Source organism: Ursus arctos, unplaced genomic scaffold (assembly GCF_023065955.2).
Source record: "Ursus arctos isolate Adak ecotype North America unplaced genomic scaffold, UrsArc2.0 scaffold_17, whole genome shotgun sequence".
Taxonomy (NCBI): Eukaryota; Metazoa; Chordata; class Mammalia; order Carnivora; family Ursidae; genus Ursus; species Ursus arctos.
The window spans coordinates 54,851,013-54,870,875 of NW_026622841.1; the positions used below are offsets into that span (position 1 = coordinate 54,851,013).

Genomic DNA, 19,863 nt, shown 5'->3' on the forward strand with positions numbered 1-19,863 from the left:
CCAGGGCCATGGAGTTCTTGGGCAGCTGTGGTCATGGACATTGGTCTGTGCCGTGGCCTTTGTGACCAGCAACTGGCTGGGTCCTGTGCTGTCCGCTGTTGCTGTCTCCTCCCAGGGCCCCAGCTTTGAGGGCATCTGGAGGGCTCTTTCCGCTGCTTGCTCTCAGGGCTTATCTGCTTTTTGTTCTCTCATTTGTCCTCTTCTAGACCTCAGTAGGGAGATAAATATGCAAGATCCCATTGTAATAATATGTATGTATTCTTCCTTTCTTTGCATCATCAGTGAAAAAAATATATACTTATGAACAGGACAAAGTTTTTTTGTTTGTTTTTGGTTTTGTTTTTTCATTTCTGTTCTACGTTGGGCCTCTCCTCTGCCCTGTGTGTCTCGTATTTCAGTGCGGTGGCTTCATGGCGCGGGGTCATCTAGTCTGGCAGGTGTTTCTGGGATGACTTCTTTTCTAGGGAGCCCCCTGAGCTTTTTCATTTTGGGCTCTGCTGACTGCTTTCTCCATTTTTACATCCACTGCACACACACAAATAATGCAGTCCTAGGGTTGAAGTATTTGTTCAGGCAATGTGTAGTAGTGAAAAGACCCGGAAAGACTGGGTTTTTAACAATTATTTTGTATCTGAATCTCTTTGTTCTTGAAATATTAATCCCTGAAGAATTTTTGCATGAACTAATAAATAAGATAATGTAGTGATATCTGCCCAGTATATATTCCGTATTATGCACTTAGTAAATGGTAATTTATAGTAACCTTTTTAAGTTAAAATTTTTGTGGAGATAATTATGAAGTCAGGCAGCAGTAAGAAATAATACAGATTCCTGTGTGCATAGTACCCAGTTTCCTCCAATGGTAACAGTTTGCAAAGGGAAAGTATAATATCACAACCAGGTTATTGACGTGGTTGAAATCTACAGAGCTTTTTCAGTTTCCCGGTTTTATTTGTACTTGTGCACGCATGTGTGTGTATTTAGTTCTATAATTTTTTGTTTTTTTTTTTTACTGTAGTAAAATACAAATAACATAAAATTTATCATCTTAATCATGTTTAAGTATACAGTTCAGTGGTATGAAATACCTTCTTAATGTTGTGCAACTATCACCAGCATCCATCTCCAGAGCTCTTTCCATCTTGTGCAACTGAAACTCTCCATCTGTAGAATAGTCACTTCCCATCCCCCCTCTCCTCATCCCCCGGCAACTATCGTTCTACTTTCTGTCTCTCTGGATTTGATTGTTCCAGGTAGCTTATATACATGGGGTCATATGGCGTTTGCCCTTCTGTGGCTGACTTATTTCACCCATCATAATGTCCTCCAGGTTTCTCCGTGTCATAGCATGTGTTGGAATTTCCTTCCTTTTTAAGACTGAATAATAATCCATTGTATGTATTTACCCCATTTTGCTTGCCCTTGGTGGCTTCCGTGTTTTAGCTATTGCAAATAAAGCTGCTATGAGCTGCACAGTTTTATTACCTGAGGAGGTTTATGCATCCACCACTACAGTGAAAACCTTAAAGGTTCCAACATCACAAGGATTACTCACTTGTGTTGTCCTGTAACCACCCTCCCGTCCCTTCTCCCTCCATCCCTGAGCCCTCGCAACCACTAATCTGCCCTCCCTTCAAAAATGTTGACTTATACAATGCTACATAAATGGAATCATACAGTATGTAATCTTTGTGATTGGCTTTTTTGCCCAGCGTAATCCTCTAGAGATCATCCTATCATCAGTAGTGATTCCCTTGGTTTCATTGAGTAGCAGTCCATGCTATGGCTGTACCACAGTCTTTTTTATCATTTACCGTTGAATGCCATCTGAGCTGTTTCCAGGTTTTGGCTACTCTGAGTAAAGCTTCTCATTTGTGTAGATGTTTTTATAGGAATGAAACTTTTCGTTTCTCTAAGAGTGCAGTTGCTGGGTTGTTTTAAGACTTAACAAATTTATCTTGCATGAGCCACCGTCTCCTTGGTGATGCAGGTATGTGTAAATGGAGATGAAAATAATCTCATGTGGACCTTTTTAATAATAGCCTGATAAGAGACAACTTTAGACAATCATGTTAAGAACATTAATAACTTCTTAATGCTTCTTTTTTCTCCTTTAACCTCAATTTCTCTGAAGTGGCTCTACAATCTCAAAAATGTCATTCATTCTGAGAACTTCAGAGCCTATTGCCCTTCTTTTCTTGCCTTACTTTTCCTGTGATCAAACATTTGCTAAAGACCTCTTGATTTTACCACTGTAGAGATTTTTATGTCATTCTGCTCTTAGTTCATACCTCTGCCATCTGAATTTCAGCAGCCACAGCTTTTTTTATATTACTAATATAGTGTCTTCCCTGGAATCTCTACCCTATGAGAGGAGCCTCTGTAACCTGGTCACAGCTGACTTTTATAGCTCTAGGTCCCAATACTCCACTTCATGACCATGGCCATGTCTATCTCAGGGCCTTTGCACATGCCCAGGAAGAAGCCTTACTCTCTTTTCTCATTCATATTCAGCTGTTAGGAGAAATGCAACCTCCTCTCGGGAGGTCCTTTTGGTATATATTATTCCGTACCCTGTACTTTTCTTTCACAGCACTTATGGTAGTTTTTTCATTTTAGTTGTATAAAACCCAGGGCCCCACATGGTTCAGCATGGTCATAGAATCCCCTCAAAGGAGTTGACCGGAAAATATATTCTCTTAAAGCAATTTAAGTCTCAACATTGTCTCTGGTAAATGACTTTAAGCCTCTGTCTTCCAAATAGTAGCTCTTAACCATGCTATTACTCCCTTACCAGGTGAATGTTGAGGTGGGATGCTATCTGACTCACCCCTTCCCTGAAAACTGGATTGGGATCTTTTCTATCTTTGTCATCTTAGAACCTGGAACATTGACTGGCAGATATCAGGCGCTCTACTGATGGTTGTTGGGAACATGAATGAATGAATGAATGAATGAATGAATGAACTACATGTCTTGTATGTAGGAGACGTTTGGTAAAACTCCGACAAAATGAGTGAATACTGTAAATCTTTCTTAATTTTCCAGGTGATTTTTGAAGTGATAACTTCTGGACATCAAGGCTACCTCGCTATTGATGAAGTGAAGGTGTTGGGACATCCATGCAGTAAGTTGCCACAACTCTTACACATTTGGGTCCATCATTGGGGACATATTTATGCTACAGGTTAAGAGAAGACACTGAAACCTGGGGAGAAGTTATCTTGCCAGAAGAGTTCCTGACAAGTCTTTAGGTATTGCTTTGTTAGCCAGAAGTCCAAAAACATCTATTTCATGTGTCATTCATTGTATGTAATGAAGATTAGGAATGGGGACTAATGGGCTACTTTGATATAATCAGACATCCTTGCAGTGATCTGTGGATTTCCCTTTTAAATAGAAGAACAGATTAAACATTGAGAATCTGTGCATTTTTCTGCTAAATTCAGTGTATTACTGGCCTACTTTAAAAGAATATGACCCCAGGGGCGCCTGGGTAGCACAGTCGTTAAGCGTCTGCCTTCGGCTCAGGGCGTGATCCCGGTGTTCCGGGATCAAGTCCCACATCGGGCTCCTCCGCTGGGAGCCTGCTTCTTCCTCTCCCACTCCCCCTGCTGTGCTCCCTCTCTCACTGGCTGTCTCTGTCAAATAAATAAATAAAATCTTTAAAAAAAAAAAAAAAAAGAATATGACCCCAAACAGGTCTGGGATCTGTGAAATACAACAAATCTACCTAAATCACTTAGAGATTCCAGAAATGGCCTGCTCTTCATCTTTTAAAAATTAATACTTTAAAAATTCCAATGAGTGATAAACACACACTTTTCTTTTTTACTGTTCAGTATCAACAGCTATTAACAGGCTGTCATATTTGTATCTGAACCATTGTCATTAAATCAAAATAAAAAATTACATGTAGCCAGTCCTGTTTCTCCCCTGCCTCCTCTGGGGCCACCACTGGGATGAGCTTGCTGCTGCCCCCTCCATCTGTAAGGTTCATATTCCACAAGCAGTAGAAACAGATGTAGCTGTTTTAAGCAGAAAAGCTTTGTATAGAAAGGGAATTAGTGACAAATAGAATCACGGGGAACATCGGTGATCTAGGCTCCAGTAATGCGTGGGAGCCAAAAGGGAGACTCTGCAGCCAGAACCATGGTGACTGCTATGCCTGAGGGGCCATCCATAGGGCAGGGGTGCTGCAACCTTGCCACCTGCCGGAATATTTGTCACCGTCTCTGTACCTTTGCCTCCCCGGCCTTAGACTCAAGACCTCGAGTGGGATTGTCAGGGTTGGCAAGCTAGAACTTATGCTCATTCCCTTGCTAGCGATCGGGGTCATCTAGGCAAGCCCACTGTGGCTTTTTCGCCTTCTATCCTGGGAGTCAGGCCAAGACTTTTACCAAAAAACATACAATGGGGCATTTCCCAACCCCAGAATAGTACTTTGAGAGCTTAACAACCAAAAAGCTGCAGATGTCTGTGTGTGGGCATGCGTGTACATGTGTGTGCATGTGTGTGGGGATGCATGTAGGTGTGCTTTTCCCCATAATCACTATGTGATTCATAAAAAAAGTAAGAAAGTAATGTTTCCCTTTTGTAAATTCTAATGAATAGTATCCAGCTCTCCAGATTACTCTGTATATTTTTTCTCCACTTAGCATTATGTTTTTAAGGTCAATCCATGATATTCTATCATAGGAATATATTATATTTTATTTCTCTATTCTTCCTTGAACATTTAGCTTTTTCCCCCAGTTGTTCTTCATGACAAACATGGCTGCAGTGAACATCCGTGGGCGTGCCTCGGTGCAATGTACAAGACCCTCAGTAGGGCATATTCTTAGAAGCAGGATTGCTGGGATGTAGGGTAGAAACACTTTTAGTTTTACTAGATGCTGCCAAATTTCTATGAAAAGTGTCTGAACCAGTTTATAGTCCCACCAGCAATGCATGGGAGTTTTATTTTCCTTATATCCTTGCCCAGAATTGATATTGTCAGACCTTAAATCTTTGGCCATGTGAGGGAAGGCAGCCTGCTTTATTTTTAGGGTCCCCAGCATGAAGGAGAGACTGGCTGGTTCATACATGCCTGGATTTCTGCCGATGGTCCCTACCCACATTCCTGAGAAAGTGGTTATACCTGCAATGATATTAAAGATACACACATTTGCAGAAGTGTCTCTGCTTTTATTGCCTGGATTGAAGAGATCATGAGCTCATTCCCTGTGGTAGTTACTGAGAGCCTTTGTGGTCGTCATCTGACGAGGGTATCATGGCACAGTCATCTGATTCCATCCAGAGTGATTTTGCTCTCCCTGAGATCTTTCTCTGGTGCTCAGAGCTTGCCACAACACCAAAGTTCAAACACCGCAATCATCTTGCTCCTTACTGAGGCAGACGTTACTTCTGTAACACATCGCATTTGCCTTCCTTCTGTCAGCAGGACTGGTGAGTTCAAGAAGAATTTCTCCCCTTTTTTTCTGAAAAGGCAGGAAAACGAACAATGCTGTACCTAATTGGAACAGCAGGGCAAATTTAGGAAGCGGAATATAATTACCTGGTTGGAACTTGGCCAGATCCTCAGAGTAATAGCCTTGGGCTTGGAAAAATGCCATGGGGTCTTCTAATGTACATAAATGATCCCACCTCCGATTCACCTCTTATCAGGAGGTTAAAGAAAATAGAGGAATGATGCATGCCTACTATGTGCTGAGCGCTCCCATTACTCAGAGCAACCATCGCCCCAAGACAGATGTTTTTGCCGCCGTGCTGCAGATGCAGAGGATGAGGCCAAGTTTGCAGGGGTCCGTCCTGCTGTCTGTCCAGGGTTTGCTCTACATCTGGCCATCTGCCAACAAAGTAGCTCCTGATGCGTGGCTCCTCCCATTCCGCAGGATTTGAGTCATTGTCTTCAGTAAGATACAAAGGCGTACTTAATGCTTGTCCTTCTATCAGAGCCTCCCGAAATGTGTCTCCTGCAGTTCTGTTCATTCCTTCCAAGCTCAGCTGCCTGTAGCCACAGACATGGTGTTTATGGTCTCTCCTTTGGAGAATACTGGTGCCGATACCTAATTGGCTTTGCAAACTGCTCTTAAGAGACACAGAATTGCAAAATGGGCTCTCTACCAGGGTGATGTATGGTACAACAGCATTTTGAACTGTAAGCTTTAAATGGTTTTGATGATGGCCCTTCTGTAGTTATTTTTTCCTGAACCTCTAAGTTTATGGGGAAAACATGCAAATAAAGATTTTAAAGAAGGCAATAGCTTGGTCTTAAAATGTAAAGCTTTGCAGGTAATATTTTAAGGGATTTCCCAGCAATATTTCTGAATAATAATCAATTATTTTGAAATCGTGATGGTCATTAGATTTAAATCCTAAGGGAGCATAAATATTTCATATCTAAAACTACGCTTTCCAAAAAGATGCAAAACTGCTGAACTTATTTACTTCCCTCTAAAGGCTCCTGTTTCGATTCATATAGGTTTACGAGTAGGCATTTCAACATTTTTTTTAAAGTACTTGTTCTGTTAAGAGTATACAGTTGCTCATAAAATTGATTTTAATGTCGTGACAATAAAATGCAGGATCAGCATGAAATGTGGATATGGCTGTGCGGAACCAGCAGCTCGATGGCTTAAGCCCCCTTCTAATGAACACAGATAATTTTTGTATTTGGTATGCACACTCAAAATATATTTTGAATTTGGTTCAGTAATCCTAGTAGGAGAACCTGAAGAAGCATTTTGTCAGCTTCATAATGTCTCCTATTTTTAAGCAGGTTATAAGCTATGCATGTATGGGTGTTTCTGTTATCACCTTGTAATGCTGGCATGTATCTTTATGTCTTACAAGCCATGCAGCATTTTAACAGGTTTATTGAGAAATAATTCATGTTATCATACAATTCACCCACTTAAAGTGTACAATTCAGTGTTTTTAGTATATTTACAGTTAGTGAAACCATCACCATAATCAACTTTAGAATATTTTCATCACCCCCAAAAGAAACCCTGTACCCACTCTTGCGTCAAGTCTCCATTCCCTTGGCCTCTGCCCCGTAGGCAATTACTAATCTACTTTCTGTCTCTATAGCTTTGCTTGTTTTCTCAGAGTTCATTTAAATGGAATCATACAGTACATGGTCTTTTCTGTCTGGCTTCTTTCACTTCCCACAACATTCTGTGGTTCATCCATGTTCTAGACTGTCAATACTTCATTCCTGAAGCTGCGAAATAGTCCATTGTATGACATACTTCAGGTTCTTTACGCGTTCATCAACTGGTGGAGGTTTGAGTCGTTTCTAATTTGAGGCTATTGGGAATAACACTGTGACGAACATTTCTGTTACAGGGTTTTGCGTGGACATTCGTTTTCAATTCTTTTGGAATCATACTTAGAAGGGGGGTTACTGGGTCACAGAATATGTTTAGCATTTTGGGTGACACTGAAATTTTTTATCAAACTGGCTGCACCATTTTACATTCTGAGGAGCAGGGGTTCTTGCCAATATTTGTCATTTGTCTTTTTTTTTCTTTTTTTTTTTTTTTTACCTCCATGGCTTTGAAGTGGTATTTCTTTGTGGTTTTGATTCCCTAATGGCTAATTACGTGAAGCTTCTTTTTGTCTGTTTATTGGCCACTTACGTACCTTTTTAAAGAAATGACTATTTAGATTTTTCCCCATTTCTAATTGAGTTATTTATCTTTTCTCCTTAGTTTTATTGAGAAATAATTGACATACATCACTGTAAAAGTTTAAGGCATCAGCATGGTGGTTTGATACACATTTATTATGAGATGATCACCACGATAGGTTCAGCTAGCATCCATCTTCTCATATAGATACAATAAAAAGATACAAAGAAAAAGAAAACAAATGTTCCCCTTGTGATGACAGCTCATAGGATTTACTTCCTTAACTTCTCTGTGTATCACACAGCAGGGAGAGCTAGTCATCGTGTTGTACCTCACATCCCTAGTATTTATTTATAACTGGAAGTTTGTTCCTTTTGACCACTTTCCTCCCTTTCACCTCCCTTTCAGCTCCTCCTCTGGTTACTACAAGTCTGATCTCTTTTTCTATGAGTTTTTTTTCTTGTTTGTTTGTTTCCTTTTAGATTCCATATGTAAATGAAATCGTACAGTATTGGTCTTTCTCTGACTTATTTCACTTAGCGTAATGCCCTTGAGGTCCATCCATGTTGTCACAAGTGATAGAATTTCCTTGTGTTTTATAACTGAATAATATTCCATTGTATATATGTTCCACAACTTCTTTATCCACTTATCAGTTGATAGAAACTTAAGCTGTTTCCATGTATTGGCTGTCGTAAATAACGCTGCTGTGAACACGAGGGTGCAGATATCTCTTCCAGTTAGTGTTTTCAGTACCTTTGGACAAATTGCTAGAAGCAGAATTGTTGGATCATAAGGTAGCTCTATTTTTATTTTTTTTTGAGGACCCTCCATACTGTTTTCCAGTGGCTGCACCAATTTACATTCCCATCAGTATTGCCTTTTCGCCACATCAATACTGGTATGTGTTACCTCTTGAATTTTTTTTTAATTTATACATTTGACAGAGAGAGACAGCCAGCGAGAGAGGGAACACAAGCAGGGGGAGTGGGAGAGGAAGAAGCAGGCTCCCAGCGGAGGAGCCCGATGTGGGGCTCGATCCCGGAACGCCGGGATCACGCCCTGAGCCGAAGGCAGACGCCTAACGACTGCGCCACCCAGGCGCCCCACCTCTTGTATTTTTGATGCTGGTCCTTCTAACAGGCATGAGGTGATATCTCATTGTGGTTTTAATTTGCATTTCTCTAATGACTAGTGATGTTGAGCATCTTTTGTTTTCATGCACCTATTGATCTTTCATATATTTTGAAGAGATATCTATTCAGGTCCTTTGTCCATTTTTTCATTAGGTTATTGTCATTTTTTTGCTATTAAGTTGTATGAGTTTTTTTTATACAGTTTGGATATTAAATCCTCGTCATATATATGGTTTACAAATATTTTTCCCATTCCATAAGGTTGTCATTTCACTTCATTGATAGCTTATTTTGTTGAGCAGAAGTTTTCAGTTCGATGTAGTCTCACATGTTTAATTTTTGTTCTTTTCTTGTGCTTTAGGTGTCATATCTAAAGAGTGATTATTAAGATCCATGCCAAGGAGCTGTATTCCTTTGTTTCTGTCTCGGAGTTTCAGGTTTCAGGTCTCACATTTAAGTCTTTAATCCATTTCAAATTAATTTCTGTGTATGGTATAAGATACGGGTCAGATTTCATTCTTATACATGTGAATATCCATTTATCCCAGTTCCATTATTGAAAATACTGTCTTTTTTCCATTGAGTATTGACTTCCTTTTTTAAAATCAGTTGACTGTGTATGCTGGGTATATTTCTGGGCTCTCAATTCTGTTCCATTCGTCTGTTTCTCTGTTTTTATGTCAGTACCATGCCATTTTGATGACTATAGATTTATAGTGTAGCTTGAAATCAAGAAATGTGGTGCCTCCTGCTTTGTTCTTTCTCAGGATTGCTCTGGATATTCAGGGTCTTTTGCGGTTCCATATAAGTTTTAGGAGTGTTTTTTTTTTTTTTCTACTCCTTAAAGAAAATGCTACTGGAATCTCAGTAACATTTGCATTGAATCTATAGATGGCTTTTGGTAGTATCGACATTTTAAAAATATTAATTCTTGGGATGCCTGGATGGCTCAGTCAGTTGAGTGTCTGCCTTTGGCTCGGGTCATCATCCCAGGGTCCTGGGATTAAGCCTGGCCTCAGGCTCCCTTCTCAGTGGGGAGTCTGCTTCTCCCTCTCCCTCTGACCCTTCCCTCTGTTCGTGCTCTCACTCTGTCACTTAAAAGAGTAAATTAAAAAATCTTTAAAACATAATAAAAGTAGAGCTACCTTACAACCCAGCAATTGCCTACTAGGTATTTACCCCAAAGATACAGATGTAGTGAAAAGAAACGGTGCATGCACCCCACGTTCATAGCAGCAATGTCCACAATAGCCAAACCGTGGAAGAAGCCGAGATGCCCTTCGACAGATGAATGGATAAAGCAGATGTGGTCCATATATACAGTGCAGTATTACTCAGCCATCAGAAAGGATGAATACCAGCCATTCGCATCAACGTGGATAGAACTGGAGGAGCTCAGGCTGAGTGAAATTAAGTCAAGCAGAGAAGGACAATTATATGGTTTCACTAATATGTGGAACATAAGGAATAGCATGGAAGACCACAGGGGAAGGGAAGGAAAACTGGACAGGAAGAAATCAGAGAGGGAGATTAACCATGAGAGCCTCTGGACTCCAGAAAACAAACTGGGGATTACAGAGGGGAGAGGGGTGAAGGGATAGGATAACAGAGTGATGGGTATTAAGGAGGGCACGTGTTGTGATGAGCACTGGGTGATATACGCAGCTAATGAATTGTCGAACACTACATCAGAAACTAATGATATACTATATTCTGGCTAACTGAACATAATAAAAAATAATTAAAAATAATAAAAAATAAAAATATTAATTTACAGTCTATGAACACGGGCTACCTTGCCATTTATTTGTATTTTCTAAAATTTTTTTCATCAGTGTCTTATAGTTTTCAGTGTAGAGAGCTTTCACCTCCTTAGCTAAATTTATCCCTGTGTATTGTATTGATTTTGATGCTATTGTAAATGAGATTGATTGCTTTATTTCTTTTTCAGAAAATTTGTTGTCAGTGTATAGAAATACTACTCAATTTTATATGTTAATTTTGTACTCTGGGACTTTACTGGATTCATTGATGTAATAGTTTTTTTGTTGAGTCTTTAGCTTTTCTTCTATATAAAATATGTTATCTGCAAATAAGGATAGTTTTCTTTCTTTCTTTCTCTCTCTCTCTCTCTCTCTCTCTCTCTCTCTCCCTCTCCCTCTCCCTCTCCCTCTCTCTCTCTCTCTCTCATTCTGATAACTTTTATTTCTTTTTCTTGTCTGATTGCCCTACTTAAGACTTCTAGAACTGTGTTGACCAGAAGTGGTGAAAATGGCAATCTTGTCTTACTCTAATCTCAGAGGAAAAGCTTTCAACATTTCACCATTTGGTGTAGTATTATCTGTGGGCTTGTCATATGTGACCTTTATTGTGCTGACATATGTTCCTTCTATGTATAATTTGTTCAGAGTTGTTATCATGAATGGATATTGAATTTTGTCCATTGCTTTTTCTGCATCTATTGAGATGATCATATGATTCTTTTTCTTCATTCTATTAATGTGAAACAATCATATTGATTGATTTGCATATGTTAAACTACCCTTGCATCCTAGGAATAAATTTCCCGTGATCAAGGTGTATGATCCTTTTAATGTGCTGCTGAATTGGTTTGCCAATATTTTATTGAGAATGTTTTCATCTACAGTCATCATGGATCCTGGCCTGTAGTTGTTTCCTTTTGTTTTGTTTTTAGTAGCATTCTTTTCTAGTTTTAGTATCAGGAAAATGCTGGATTCATAAAATGAGTTTGGGACTATTTCCTCCTCTTCTATTTTGTAGAAGAGTCTGAGAAGGATTGGTGTTAATTCTTCCTTAAATGTTTGGTAAAATTCAGTGGTGAAGCCCTTTAGTCCTGGGCTTTTCTTCATTGAGAGATTTTTGGTTAACGGATTCATCTCCTTACTCATAATTGGTCTATTAAAATTTTCTATTTCTTCAGGAATTAGTCTTGGTAAGCTCTATGTTTCTATGAATTTTTTTCCATTTCTTCTAGGTTGTTTAGTTTGTTGGCATAAAAGTTTTTCTTGCATAAAAGTTGTTTTTGGTAGCCTCCTATAACCCTTCGAATTACTGTGGTATCAGTTGTAATGTCTCCTATTTCATTTACAATTTGTTGCTTTGGGTCCGCTCTTTTTTAACTTGGTTAGTCTACCTAAGTATTTGTCAATTTTGTTTATCTTTTGAAAGAACGAACTCTTAGTTTAGCTAATCTTTTCTAATGTTTTCTGTTCTTTGTTTTTTCTGCTCTAATCTTTGTTGTTTCCTTTTTTCTGCTAACTTTGGGCTCAGTTTGTTCTTTTTCTAGTTCTTTAAGATGTAGAGTTAGGTTGTATATTTAGGATCCTTTTTGCTTCTTAAGTAGACATATATGGCTACGAAGCTCCCTCTTAGAACTACTTTTTTTTTTTTTTTATTTTTTTATTTTTTTTTTCTTAGAACTACTTTTGCTGCATCCCACACGTTCTGATATTTTGTTTTTCCATTTTTGTTTATCTAAAGAAATCTTTTCTCCCCTTTAATGTTTCTTTGATCCATTTGTTGTTCAGGAGGGAGTAGTTTAATTTCCATGTGTTCATGAATTTTCCAGTTTTCGTCTTGTTATTGATTTCCAGTTTCATTCCGTTGTGGTCAGAAAAGATTCTTGGTACCATTTCAATCTTCTTAAATTTGCTAAGACTTGTTTTGTGGCTTAACATATGGTCTATCCTAGAAAATAATCTGTGTATGCTTGAGAAGAATGTATATTCTGCTGTTGTTGGATAGAATGTTTTATGTATGCTTGTTAGGTCTGTTTGGTCTATAGTGTTGTGCAAGTCTGCTGTTTCCTTAATGATTCTGTGACCACATGCTCTGTCCATTGTTGAGAGTGGGGTGTTAAAATCCCCAACTATTATTATGTTACTGTTTATTTCTCCTTTTGTTTCTAGAAGTTTTTGCTTTTGTATGTCGCTGCTTCACCATGGTGTACATACATCTTCTTGTTACTTCTAATTTTTATAGCTCCTTGATGTAGTAGGCCCCTTTGTCATTACATAATGACTTTCTTTGCCTCGTTTTATCATTTTTAACTTAAAGTCTGTCTTGTCTAAGTATAGTTACTCCTGATTTTCTTTTCTTTTTCTTTCTTTTTCTTTTCCTTTTTCTTTTTTCTTTGGTTACCATTTGCTTGAAATGTCTTTTTCCATCTCTTCACTCTCATCGTATGCGTGTCTTTTTTTTTTTTCCATGTTCAGCTAGCCAACATATAGTACGTCATTAGTTTTTGATGTAGTGTTAAACGATTCATTAGTTGTGTATAACATCCAGGGCTATGTGTGTCTTTAAGGCTAAAGTGCTTCTCTTGTAGGCAGCACGTTGTTGGATCTTGTTTTTGTTTTTTATCTTTTCAGACATTCTGTGTCTTTTAATCCATTTATATTTATTGTAACTATTGACAGGAAAGAACTATTTCCATTTTGTTAATTTCTTTCTGGTTGCTTTGTAGATCTATTTTTCCTTGTTTCTGATTCTGGTGTCATTTTTGTGTGTTTCGATGTTTTTGGTTTTAATATGCTTTGACTTCTTTGTTTTGCTCTTTCGTGAATTACTACAAAATTTTTCTATATAATTCCCATAAAGCTTACATAAAATATCTTAAACTTACAACACCCTATTTTAAACTGACAACAACTTACCTTTAATAGAATTTGGAAGCTTTACAATTTTACATCTCCTCCTCCTCATACTTTAGGTTATCACAAATAGGTTCTGTTGTTAAAATTTATATGTTTTTTATATTGTGTAACTAACAACAGATCATTCTATTTATAGTTATTTTTACTATATTTTTTAAATAACTTTTAGAGCTGTAAATGAGTTATGTACCACTATTACCATATTGCAAAATCTAACTATGACTATAAATTTACCATTACCAGTGAGATTTATCCTACCTTTTTATATTTTTATGATGTTAATTAGCATTCTTTTACTTCCACTCAAAGAACTCCCTTTGGCATTTTTTTTTATTAAAGTATAGTTGACATACAATGTTGTATTAGTTTCAAGTGTACGACATAGTGATTAGATAATTCTGTACGTTATTCAATGCTCACAATAAGCATAGTTACCATCTGTAGCCATAAAAAATATTAAAGTATTATAGACTACATTTTTTATGCTGTACTTTCATCCCTGTGACTTGTTTACTTTAAAACTGGAAATTCATTCCTCTTAATCTATTTCATCCATTCTCCCACTCCCCTTCAGCAACCACCGTTTGTTTTCTGTACTTATGAGTCTGTTTCTATTTTGTTTGTTTTGTTTTTTGATTAAACATATATGTGAAATCACATGGTATTTATCTTTTTTTGCCTGACTCATTTGACTTAGCATAATACTCTGTATATCTATGCATGTTGTCACAGATTAGCCCCACCAGTTCCCAGCAGTCGTGCTCAGGGGTTCCCTTTCCTCCACATCCATGCCAACCCTTGTTATTTCTTGTCTTATTCATACTAGCCATTCTGATTGGTGTGAGATGGTATCTCACACTGTGGTTTTGATTTGTGTTTTCCTGATGATCAGTGATATTGAACATCTTTTCATGTGTTTGTTGGCCATCTGTATGTCTTCTATGGAGAAATGTCTATTCAGGTCCTCCACCTATTTTTAATCAGTTTATTAGGTATTTTTGGTGTTGAGTTGTAAGAGTTCGTTATATATTTTGAATATTAACCCCTTATTGGATATATCATTTTCAAATGTCTTCTTTCATTTAGTAGGTTACCTGTTGAAAAAGATTGAAAACAAAAACCCACATGCCATATATTACATAAAGTGTATATAAAATCCAGTACTATGGTATTTTACTACTTTTGAATATGAAATAAGTTAGCAATTTTTTTTTAACATTTAAGAAATGCTGACTTCATAATATAGCATCCCAGGTTCAAAATCATTCTTATTTTATAAAATAAAATTATTTTTTTCCCTCACTGATTTATTTGCATATCCACATATTGCTTGCCTATTTCTAAATTTAGATTGTTTATGAAGACATTATAAGCAGTATGAGTAAAATAAGAATAATAGTGACAAAAAAATAGAATTGTTTTCTGAATTACATTCTGTTGAGTAATGACAGATCACATGCTTTGACTGAGAGGCGCATGGTATTCAGAACTGACATTTCATTTTAAACACACAGGAACCTAACTTGGATTTTTCTCCCCCCAAATATCAGTCGTTCTTCTTTAAGATATGAGTGACTTATAAAAGTTACTTGTATATAGTACCTAACTTATTTTTCTATGATAAGAATGTTAAGTCTGTTTTGCCACTTGAAAAATTATTTCACTAAGATCCATCTTTATCTTTCAAGCAAAAAAAAAAAAAGTTTGGTCCTGTAACCAGTGCAGAGCAAAGCTTCCTGCTTCTATCATAAGAGTTACTTGGCCTCTTTGGCCCTATACACACATTCGTATAATGGGGATGATAATAACAATGATGGTTAACTCAGTGGGGTAAATGTGAGGATTAAATGAGTTGATGAACATCAAGAACTTAGAACAGTGCTTGGCACATTCTAAGAGCTCAATAAACGTGAGCTGTTATTACTATTTTTAGGCACTCCATCCTGATGGATCCACTAAAATAAGTTAGCAACAGATTAAGTAGCTAAACTGATCGATTACTTACGTGGGGTGATTTAGCAACGTCCATCTAAAAATTTAAAAAGAAAAATGTTTGCAAAATGTACTGTGTCTCAATGTGGGCAGTCCCAGGCCATTCCTTAGGCAGAGGTTGGCTTCCTTGTTTGTGAAGACATGCTACAGGAATAAAAGAGTTGATTGATTGTTCTGGCAGTTTGGGAATGCCTCCAGTTCATTTCAACCTATGCCATTACATTAAAATGCAAATGAAAATAAGAAAGGGTCAGGACCCAGTCCTCTTTTGCCGGCTTCAGTCTGCACTTTGATCTCGCAAATTACCGTTCTTTGATTTTGTTGTTAGCATTTTGTGCAGGCTTTGAAGGATCAATAATATGAAACATCTACAAAATGATTTGCATCGTGGCCAATAGTTCTTGGCTTTGAGATCAAAGTTTGATTTGAGATTAATACCTGAAAATCTCTATTCTTTTAACAACAGTTTTCTTAATAAGAAGCAACAGAATATGGCAAAGATGAGAAAATAGGAGAGTTGTAGTAAAAATCCTGTTTGATCTTCATGGAAGATATTTAGTTTTTAGAACTCCTGCAGATTTTAGAAGAGAGCTGGCATTGCATTTTGAAAGGGTATCCAGGAGACGAATGGGCCTATAAATTTGGAGAGAGAGAAAGAATTTTTCTCTTTGAATATGGGATAGATTGAAATTTTCTACTCTAACGGTGCTATACCTGGTGTTACAATTAAGATAGTTTGGCAGGGTTCTGAGCATACAGCTCAGCATGGGATCAAAACTTTTCTGGCTGTAGAGCTTTTTTTCTTGGGATCTTTTCCAGTTTCCAGTGATAGATTAGTTATTTTAAATAGTAATGAACATTTTTGAGGGTACCAGGCACACAGAATACCTTCCTGGCTTCATCTTGTTTAATCTTTTTCCCAACCCTATGTGATAAGTACTTTTTTTTTTTTAGTACTTTTTTTTTAAATCCCTGTTTTACAAATTATATATATCCACTAAGACTTGGGTTAAAGAACTTTTGCTTCTGTTCAGAGGTAGTAAGGGGCTGAAATATTGATGCTTGAATGTTTGAGCACATGTGGCAGAAATCCAAATCTTAAAATAGTGTCAGCCTTCCCATTTGAAAACACTTCTAGAATTCACATCACTGGACAGGGAGGATCCAGGCATCTTAAAACTTTGGAAAGATGATATAGGCCTTTAACATTTATTGAAAAAAACTTACAACAGTATTATTAGAAATTTTGACTTCTGTGTTCTTAGAAGAAACTGATCTGGATAATAGAATTCCACAGTCCTTTTGTCTTGTTCACCCTGGTGGATGAGTTACTATCTTCCATTTAGGTCAATTAATTATCTTTCATCTGAAAAGGAGAAGTTGCTTATAAAAGTGTTTATGCTTAATAGGTTTGTATTATGTGTTCATCTGGTTTTCATTTGAGTTGTGGCTTTTATTATCTTAGCTAGATTATTTTTTTCTGGCAGTCTTTCTCTCAACTAAGCAATGCTATTTCCCAAACCAAAGACAGTCCATTCCAGGGAAGGGCCCTTCCAAAATACAATTTGAACAGAGGTATAAATTCCTTAGACCTTTAACCTTACTGTGTGAGTAATATGCACTGGCAGTCTTTCAGAAAGCTGTATTAAAGATCAAAATACTTCTACAGGAAAAGTAATAACTTTCATTCTGTCCAACAAATCTTTAAGAACAGGGGCAAAGACAGACTTTCACATAATCATATCTTTGGCCTCCAAATTAAAAATGTAAGTTGTATCCTAACAAACAACCCCCTGGAGGCAGTAAGTATTGCTTACTGTATTGATAAATGAGTTTTTCTGTGTCTTTCTTTTTGGTTCAGTTAGCCATTGCTTGAAACAGAACCTCTAGGAAAGCAGTCTTCCTGAGGTGGGCTTCCCAGTGGATGAACAGCCCAGTGGCAGAACTAGTGACAGTTCTGATATTCACATTATTTATTATTATTAAGTCAGCTGATAGAGCAGAGTACGTATATTTCATGAGCTTCTCAAGACAGATTACAGAAATTAATACTTGGTATTTTTGATGGTGTGGTGAAAAGAGCTCTTTTATATGCCCTGCTAGTAGAGAGTTAGTCACCATACAGTACATTCCTAGGTTTTGATGTAAAGTTCCATGATTCATTGTTTGCATATAACACCTAGGGCTCCATGCAATACATGCCCTCCTTACTACCCATCACCAGCCTATCCCATTCCCCCAACCCTCTCCCCTCTGAAGCCCTCAGTTTGTTTCCCAGAGTCCATAGTCTCTCATGGTTCATTCCCCCTCTGTTTACCCTCTCTTCCTTCTTCCCTTCCTTCTCCTACCGATCTCCCTGCTATTCCTTATGTTCCATAAATGAGTGAAACCATATGATAATTGTCTTTCTCTGCTTGACTTACTTCACTTAGCATAATCAAAAGTCTTTTTAAAATGCATTTCTTTTGTCTTACTAAATTCAATTTCTGAAAATTTATCCTAAGGAAAAAGCAGAAAGTCTATATGACGATTTAATTATGAAAACTTTCATCTTGGCATTATGTATAAGAAACCCAAATGTTCAACAGTAGAGGATGGTCAAGTAAACTTTTGTATGTCTTTATCATGTATTCAGGACTTCTCAGCTTCGACCCTATTGACATTTTGGGTCAGGTGATTCTTTTTTGCGGGGGCTGTCTTGTGCACTTCAGGATGTTTCACACCATCCATGGTCTCTTTTCACTAGATACCAAGAGTACCTCCACCTTCTCCATCCCTGTTGTGACAACCGAAAATGTCTCCAGACATTGTGAGATGTTCCCTGGGGGGTGCCATTGCCCCAGTTGAGAACCGTCGATGTGTATCAGGCAGATTTTCAGAAAGTTTTAGATGTATATTTAAGATGGGAAAATGCTGACAATATTTTGTTAGTTTTTTTTAAGTGCATGGTTACCACAAAAAGGGAGAAAGATACCAATAAACCATGTTAGAGAGTATTTAGTTTTCTTAATGGCAGGGGGTTGTTCTGATAGTACAATGCAAAGCCAGAAGCTCCCACCAGAGACCCCAGAGCAACCCATGAATAGCGTAGCTGCCCATGATATGTCCCCGGAGAGAGGATTCTACCAAGTGCTAGAAACTTCCTTTTTTGGTTCCAACAAATTTTTTTTTTAACCTTCATTCCACCGCTCCCCATTCCTATCCCATTTTCAGCTATTCTCATGATTTAGCTTTTCATCTGTCTTCTCACCTAGTGCAATAAATAATCTCTATGAATGTTCCTGGATGAATCAAAGTTCAGTTTCCCAGCGTTCCTCAGGTTGTCCAGGCTTTAGGTCAACATGCTGTGTGTCTCCTCAATAGGTTACAGGATACGTTCCATTTTTTAAAAACAGTGTGCAGAAATACATGCATATTTCCAAAATTGCTTCTTAGAGATAAAATTTTATATGATTAAAAAATTAAATACTTCTCTATTTTTAATGTTTATTATTGATAATATTTTCTAAAAGAGAAAAATAAATTATTTAAAAACACATCCTAGGAAAAAGAATTCAATTGATTTCCAATATCTTGGACATTTTTAAATATATTAACCATATTAGTAGGAAGAATGTGTAAGTGAAGTTGACCCAGGTAAGTTGTTTTCAGATGCCATTCAGGTCTGGGGGAAATTGAATGATACTATTTCTCAGGCAGTGTGGAAACACGCTATAGTATTTCAACAAAGAAAAAGAGAACTATATGGGTATCCCACCCTTACTCCTCCAAAATTCTCCTGCCATGCTAGATAAGGGGTGAAATTAAAAATTTCAAGATTTGAAATTCATTTTTTGTAAATGATTTTAGCCCATGGGAAGCGTACTCTTGATGTTCAAACTAAATGTATGTTAGCTTTCCCCTTGTGCCACTCAGAAGTATAAAAGCCTTTGAAGGGCTGAAAATCTCTAATGGTTATATCAGGAAAGGAAATGTTACTACAGGGAAGGGAATCTTTCTTGCATTTTTGCATCTGTAGGAGGAGAGGGGACGTTAAACTGTGTTGTCTCCACGTACTTTGATTAGACCTTCTGGTTGAGAACTTGAAGAGAACTCACTTGTAGTGCATAAGAAGAGCAAGAGGGATTTTGAGAAAATCCTTGGGGGCCTTGAGGGGTGGGAGGGAGACAAAGGAGAGGAGGAGTCATAGGTGGGTCACAGGGCAAGAAGGCAAGGCCTAAGACGTACGTGGGCAACACATGGGGGTTTTGCAATGGATTTTTAGGGGAAACCCTTTTGATTTTTAATTTTTAGTAGCTTAACTATGTAAGGAAATACCAGGAGTGATACTCAAAATGCTTCCCAACCTTTTAGGACAGGCTCAGAACTGACCCTGGGCTTACCCAAGTAGGGTGAAACAGCACAATAGCACCTCAGGTACCA

At 37.6% G+C, this 19,863-nt stretch overlaps 1 protein-coding gene across 6 annotated transcripts in view; it reads left to right on the top strand.

Moving 5' to 3' along the window:
- The window catches only part of PTPRM (protein tyrosine phosphatase receptor type M), a 742,830-nt gene that overhangs the window by 306,715 nt on the left and 416,252 nt on the right, over positions 1 to 19,863 (top strand). For all 6 annotated transcript variants that reach the window (XM_044382848.3, XM_026496000.4, XM_048218445.2 and 3 more), the window contains exon 4: positions 3,049 to 3,127. In XM_044382848.3, the coding sequence (XP_044238783.1) occupies positions 3,049 to 3,127 (79 nt within the window). The remainder of the gene's footprint in view (positions 1 to 3,048; positions 3,128 to 19,863) is intronic.